Source organism: Symsagittifera roscoffensis, chromosome 6 (genome assembly GCF_963678635.1).
Source record: "Symsagittifera roscoffensis chromosome 6, txSymRosc1.1, whole genome shotgun sequence".
In the NCBI taxonomy this organism is placed as follows: domain Eukaryota; kingdom Metazoa; phylum Xenacoelomorpha; order Acoela; family Convolutidae; genus Symsagittifera; species Symsagittifera roscoffensis.
In genome coordinates, this window is record NC_087067.1 from 4,380,815 (window position 1) to 4,388,602 (window position 7,788).

The following is a 7,788-nucleotide window of genomic DNA, read 5'->3' on the forward strand; positions in this document are numbered from 1 at the left end:
TTGCATAGATGTTACAAAAACGATAAATTATAGTCACATTCAATTCATTCTGATTGCAACGGCTCCGGGTGTTTTAACTTTTTCGGCCCAAACTTTATTATAACTCAAGAAGATAACAATTAGAAGAAAAAAAACAATTTCTAACAAGAAAACATAATTGGACATATTGGCATCAAATTGGTTGAAATCTAGCGTATTTCTACGTACAGTATTAACTTCGCTTGTCTTTACCGATATGCCACTATTTCGAGTTTGGGTCGAAAAAGTAACCCTGGCGGCCAGGGGCGGATCTAGGATTTTCTCGAGGGGGGGCGGATATTCAAAAAATTTCTCGAAGGGGGGGGGGCAAAATTACAAAAATTTTGTTGACTTTTTTTCGACTAAATTGATTTTCTGAGCTCTCCCAAAGCACTACAAATACCGTATTTTGGCCGAAATTTCTGCGATGCAGGCAAAATTTTGAAAAAACAGGCCAAAAAAGGCGTTTACCAAAAAATGCGTTTTTTCGGCGCGCGCTCCCCCCTCAAAATTAGTATATATTGGCACCCAAGGCGTAATAAACAATTTTTAGGGTCCATCACCAAAAAGGGGATACTAGAAAAAAGTATAAGGCCCCCCCCCGCCCCTGCTGGCGGCAACTTATTTGGCCGCCGGTCAGGTCTAATTAAAATTAAAGGCAGTTTGAACACAGTAATAAATGGCTCATATTCTTTACTATTTATGCATCAACCATAAGCAAATCTTATTCTTGCTAATTCAATTGCAAATCAATAAGTGATGAGAAATCAAATGGGTTTCAGTGCTGAAAAAATCGCTCAAAAACAGCCGTAACAAAACCAATAAAATTAGATTTCTGGATACTTTGAGCCAATTTGAATTATTTCGTGAAAATTCGCGCGTTCACAGCAAAAAAATTGCCGAATTGGCAGAGAAAAGCATCAAATGTTAAGCTGCTACAATAGCATGAAAGCACATAGGTATTTAAAAAAGTTCATTGCTCTGAAGTAGAAAAAATCAGCTCTCTAAAAACGCTTGATCCATGAACATAATCACGGGCTATGAAAAAAAAACTTATGGATCTGCAAAAATATTCCACGCATGCACATAATTAACAGAAGTTTTCGATCACGAACAAATTTCACTTACAAAGATTGATAGAAAACTAAAAGGCAATCCTCAATATATCCAACAGACAAACTACAGAATGAATTCGATACAAACAAACAAAAGCGCCGACAAGGTGAACAAACAAGCACCACTTAATCGAGCCCAAAAACTGAACTTGCTGCCAATTAATAACCGAACTATTAGTCATTTCATACATTTCTGCGATTGCTAGTGCTAGGTTGACAAATAGAAATAAAATAACGAAGACACGACTTGAAGACGTCCGTTCGGCCCACGAAAGGTCATCGTCATCGTCGCCACTACTGTTGTCGTTCCCATTACTGGATGTCACTACTTGTCGTTTCATTGCGTCCGACAAGTATATACTCTGCAACACGACTTCAATAGTTCTGAAAACATTCAGCGAAAATAGACATGCAGCTATAAGGTGGACTTCAAACTGAGCACTTGAGGAGTCATATTTGTTCTGGTCAGATTCGCTGTTTTTCTCGCCATCTGTTTCTGCTAAAGATTCTCCGTTTATTAAAATAAACAAGGCCCACATGGCATTAAATACCGAGTACGTGAGTGTAGCTAACGAAGTGACCGCTATAACTGGTTGACTCATCCAATTGATCACCCCTTTTGACCTTTTTGGGTGACCTTTTATAATACACGTTGCCAATGGAAGCATGAATCCGAGAACCGCAAGACATACGACACACACCACTACGTGGTAGAAAAGAACAAAGCTGTGATTCGGAACGTCGGTTTGTGCCAAAACTTGGTCGATAACTACAGTTCCGACACAAGAGAACAAAGCAACAAAGCCGATTCCAAATCCGCACAACACTTCACAGATCTTGAAGTTACACGTGAATAGCCGTTTGTTCTCATCTCGCGGCACCCAAGAATCGTAATTTTGCTGAGCTAACTTCTTCCTAATTGACGAAGTCTTTTTACCACAATTTGTCCACATTTTACTGAGTAAACTTGTCGAGTACAGCAGAAAAGATGACAAAAAGCAGAAAAATAAGAACGAAAATCGTTCTTCGAACTGCGAAATTGCATTTAGAGATCTCCTGAAGCAATCGCCTGTTATCCTTCTTCCGTTAATCAAAAGTTCTTTGTCAATTCCTGCATCGGAGATGTCCATTTGAGATACTATTAAGATATTAATTAAAGGGGGAAAAATTTTGAGAATAGAAAAACAAGTGTTATCCACCACCAAATATTTTAGAAGCGTCATTTAAACGAAAATTATTGAATTTCAGATTAATAGATTGACCAGGAATTATCTAGCCGTAAGTGAAAAAAATTAGTTGACAATATCATCACCAAAACCGTCAAAACCCAATGGGCGCCACTATTTCATCACTTTAGTACAAAAAATTACTATTATCTGATGACGCTGAATAATTAAATTTCAAGGATAGTAAATATTAATGGAAAAATGCGCCTGAATAAACGCGTTTCCTACACGAACCTAAAAATGTTTTTTATGTCCAGAGAAATTTTCTCTTTCAATACAATATTCTCTTTCTACCTTTTATTATCAACCTATAAACACCCCCGAATAATTTACAAAAAACAGCCCCCACCCATCACCACTTATGCAAAGATGTTTTTGAATTCAACTCTTAGAAGTTAATTTGATCTTATGGACATCAATGATCATGCCTGGCTGTGAGAACTCCAAGGACTCCAGAGTCTCTTTGGAGAGCGAGAGGATCCAGTAGAAAGCATTGGCAGCTATGGCATGACTAATAGACATGCGTGCTAGTCCTGAGAGCGATACAATGTAGTCTTTTGAGAAGAACACTGTTAGCATCAGCTGGGAAGAGAGGAAGAGGATTTGGAGCACGAGCACAACTAGACGCAGAATTGTGAAGCAGGACACGCTAAAACAAAACAAAAAGACAGATAAAAACCCTTTTTGTCCCATGTGAACAACTTACTCCGTGAAACAACCAGTGCAAATAACTTTACCCTCAGCTGAATTTACAAAAAAATCGTTAGATCCTACCCAATCCTACCCTTGCAGTGGGTATAAGCTGTAATCACTTAGACAGTCAGTCAACATGAAAATGCGCTACTCTGATTGGCAGAAAATTATTGCCTTTAACCTAAAGAACTATATCCTCCCTCAACTGAATTATAGGGGATGTTTACAACTTGGTCCCTCTTAATTACTTTGCACTCAGATGAAATTTTGGATCAAACGTATAATCCCTCCCATCAAAGATTGAGGGGAATAAAAAAACGGTTTTTCAGAAAATGACTTCGAGGGCAAAACAAATTGATCTTATTAGTCCCAAAATCAATCGATACCAAGTTATGATTAATGTTTTACGCTATTAATTTGAGATAAAATAGCTATTCGGTATGAAAAATCTCCAGCAGTACGTTCAGTGCGCTTGTTTCGAATGAATATTTTATGCAGATCTAATTTTCAAGCTATTGCATCACACTCTCTCATTATTACATCAAACCCAAGGATAACCGGTTGCTGTGCAAGTAGCGCAGAAAGTTCCGACGACAAAAAAAACTTTATTGCGAATTGTTTGTTTTTGATTTAATCGGCAATGAGCTGATTTGAATGAAAGCCTATAAAGTAAACACATTCGATAGTGAGAAGAATCGATTTATTGAAAACAGTTTTCATCAGAAAGTTAATCGAAAAACAAAGAAAAACTAGTTTTTTTTTAACTTGCAGAATTTTTTTTTTGGTTTTTAAGGATTTTTGTTTTAAAGAAGGAATTATGAGACGATTCAAAAAAGTATAATCCTGGGATAAAACTCAACTTTAACGTCTTATTTTCGTATAATAGACCTAAACTCTCGCTTCATTTGCTCGAAACTGGACCAAAAATAAAAACCGAAACCTGTCTTTCTCTACACTGAGGAACTTTTTATCGAAGCTTTTAAAAAAAGTTTGAATCAAGCCTGCGAGGACGTTCAAATGATACGATGATTATATGTGGCATCTAATTTTGTGGAAACAAGAAAAATAAAACAAGGAAAGCCGGTTGCTGTGCACGTAGCACAGAATATTCCGACCATATTCTTGAAAAAACCTCAAAAAAAGCTTTTTTTTTCAAACTAATGTCGTTGTTTATGCGTGGTGTGATAAAAAAATCTGGTCAAAAAGCCTGAAGCTTAGGCAAGATGAACGAAAGTTCGGTCGAAAAATGACTAGAAGACCAAAAAGTCAAAAAATATCAAAAAAAATTTTTTTAAATTTTTCTACAGAACTTTTCGCTCGCTTTTTTTGCTTTAAACTAGTCTAAACATCAAAATCTTCTAACCGAGGCAATGAAACATTTACTGAAAATTTTTTAATGTCCTTCTTATCACGACTGAAAGGGTTTTAATAAGATATATCACTCCATCCTTTCTGATAATTAATTGTTGTACCTGATTTTGCGTGGCAAAAAAAAAAACTAAAGCACGCCCTATTACAAAAATCCTCCGCATTTTCAACGGACGCAACAAAAACTAAAACATTCTTGAATACAAAGTTGATCCCCGTGGTCGGAACAACAAGGCAGCCGGTCGCTGAGCAACCAAGTATTGACTGCTCTGATCACAGTTATAAGTGAAAAAAAAAAACAGGTTAAAATTGAAAAAAAAAAAAAAAACGCTCCGCTCTTAGTTAAACCAATTTCTTTTCACTGCCAAATCGCGCCTGATAAGACTATTATAGGACACCTTAAAACTGACAGGAAAAAAACGTAGGTTGTCGCTTGTCAACTTACTCTACATCTGCAGTGAACTGCTCTGCAATCGATACTACCAAATGGATAAACGCAACAACAAAGAACAACACCAGAGCAGCCTTGGAGTAAAATGATCCGTTCGATTCATCACGTAGCAGCCCCCCGTTTGACCCGTCCCCATTATTACTCCCCGAGTAGAGCAGCTGCGTTTGCTGATCGCCCATCATTTGCTGATTCATTGCAGCTGTTGTTTTTCTGATGAAAAAATTGACCACACAAAGATACAAACAAGCTACAAAGCCGAATCCAAACATGTAAACAGCGAAAATATCTATGTACAAATCGCGCATTCCAGACGCCGAAAAGAACTTTGCGAATAGCAACACCAGACCAATGAGGGCAAAGAGCATAGCATAGAGAAAAGAGACAGATTTTGAAGCGGGTGGTGCGTTCGAGGAGTTGTGAGTGAGCCAGGGTGGGTGATTCAGCCCCAGGGGTCCAGTGCCGGTTCCACTCAACGAAGGAATCACAGATCCACTTGCCACAGATAACGCTGTCGTTGAGTTCATCACAGCAGGTCTCCGCTCTTCTCCAGTTTCACTTAGGGTTCCCATAGACCTCATCGGGATCGATTCCAACTGTTGCGAGGACATCGCGGTTCCATAAATGCCTCCGGCGCCTCCCAAACTTCCCTCCTGCGAAGCGTCCCACTTTTGCTGCTGGACACCGACCGAAAGTGGAAACATACCGCCTCTGTGCGTGCCACTAGGGGGTGGTATACTCGCGTTAGATGACTGTATCTGATGAATTGGACTGCCTTGATAAGGGTTACCCTGCTGCATTTCAGAAGATATCTCACTACCGAATCTATTTCTAATCGGTACTGAAGTCATGGTATTTTCGGCTGTCTGACCCGAGTTATTGGAGTCGAGAGTTCCCATTGGCCTAGATAGTGATCCAGAGGGACTGTTTGTGTTAGCGTTCATAAAATGATTACTCATTAGGGTAGGGTTTTTCGGACCCATTGCCATTGAGGGCGGCGGATAAGTTCCTTTCGGCAAGGTTCCCGCCATGATTTAACACACTAATTCTGCTTGTCTTCTTTGTTTTCAGGCCAATCATCCGTTTACATGATAGCACAGCATAACTCAAATCTATTTATTTTATTTCTTGGCTGAGAATTTCCAACGCCACGTAATTTTCACGCAATGCATTTTGTCGCACGCTTCACTTGTCATTCGAGGTCTATAAACAAATATTAATCAAACAACGACCATATTCAACAAACTACAGATAGCCAGTAAACACCTCAACAATGAGGGGTAAGAATAGCTGAAAGGGTAAAACAAAATTGGGATCTCAGTACAATAAGTCTCAATATCGATCAGACCATTTTTTCTCGACATCCAAAAACTTTTTTGGATTTTTGTGAGTTTGACGACCGCTCTTCCCCCCCCCCCCTTTCCCGCCTAAATCCGCCCACTGGTTCCGACACAAATTAGATTGTTCCAGAACAAAACTTAGATGGTTCCGACCACAATTTACGCTTTTCGCTACAGAACAATCTAAATTGTGGTCGGAACCATCTAATTTTTCTTACGAACAATTTAAATTGTGGTCGGAACTATCTAAACTTTCTTACGGAAAAATTTAAATTGTGGTCGGAACCATCTAAATTTTCTTACGGAACAATTTAAATTGTAGTCGGAACTATCTAAATTTTCTTACGAAACAATTAAAATTGTGGTCGGAACCATCTAAATTTTCTTACGGATCATTTTAAATTGTGGTCGGAACCATCTAAATTTTCTTACGGAACAATTTAAATTGTGGTCGGAACTATCAAAATTTTCTTACGGAACAATTTAAATTGTGGTCGGAACCATCTAAATTTTCTTATGGAAGAATTTAAATTGTGTTCGGAACCATCTAAAGTTTCTTAGGGAACAATTTAAAATGTGGTCGGAACCACCTTAAATTTTGTTACGGAACAATCTAAATTGTGGTCGGAACCATCTTAAACTTTGTTACGGAACAATCTAAATTGTGGTCGGAACCATCTTAAATTTTGTTACGGAACAATCTAATTTGTGGTCGGAACCATCTTATATTTCGTTACGGAACAATCTAAATTGTGGTCGGAAACATCTTAAATTTTGTTACGGAACAATCTAAATTGTGGTCGGAAGTATCTTAAATTTTGTTAAGGAACAATCTAAATTGTGGTCGGAAGCATCCTACATTTTGTTACGGAACAATCCAAATTGTGATCGGAACCATCTTAAATTTTGTTACGAAACAATATAAGATGTGGTCGGAAGCATCTTAAATTTTGTTACGGAACAATCTATATTTTGATCGGAAGTATCTTAAATTTTGATACTGAACAATCTAAATTGTGGTCGGAAGCATCTTAAATTTTGTTACTGGACAATCTAAATTGTGGTTGGAACCATCTTAAATTTTGTAACGGAACAATCTAAGATGTGGCCAGAACCATCTTAAATTGTGTTACCGAACAACTTTTGTTACGGAACAATTTAAACTGTGGTCGTAACCACTTCGAATTTTGTTACAGAACAATCTAAATTGTGGTCGGAACCACCTTAAACTTTGTTACGGATCAATTTAAATTGTAGTCGGAACCACGTTAAATTTTGTTCCGGAACAATTTAAATTGTGTTCGAAACCACCGTAACTTTTGTTACGGAACAATTTAAATTGTGGTCGGAACCATCTTAAATTTTGTAACGGATTAATTTAAATTGCAGTCGGAACCACCTCAAATTTTGTTCCGAAACAATTTAAATTGTGGTCGGAACCACCGTAAACTTTGTTACGGAACAATTTAAATTGTGGTCGGAACAATCTAAATTTGGTCAATTTAAATTTTGTTACGGAACAATCTCAACTGTGGTCGGAACCATCTTAAATTTTGTAACGGAACAATCTAAATTGTGGT

The 7,788-nt window shown here is 37.8% G+C and overlaps 1 protein-coding gene across 1 annotated transcript; it reads right to left on the reverse strand.

Annotated features, from left to right (window-relative positions):
* Positions 1-576: 576 nt before the first annotated feature.
* Positions 577-6,069, reverse strand: LOC134848330 (uncharacterized). The gene is made up of 3 exons (XM_063865731.1): positions 4,866-6,069; positions 2,788-3,008; positions 577-2,244 (listed from the first exon to the last, which is right to left on the reverse strand). The coding sequence occupies exons 1-3, from the start codon at positions 5,897-5,899 to the stop codon at positions 1,163-1,165; spliced, it is 2,337 nt and encodes a 778-aa protein (XP_063721801.1). The 5' UTR covers positions 5,900-6,069; the 3' UTR covers positions 577-1,162.
* Between the last annotated feature and the right edge of the window lie 1,719 nt (positions 6,070-7,788).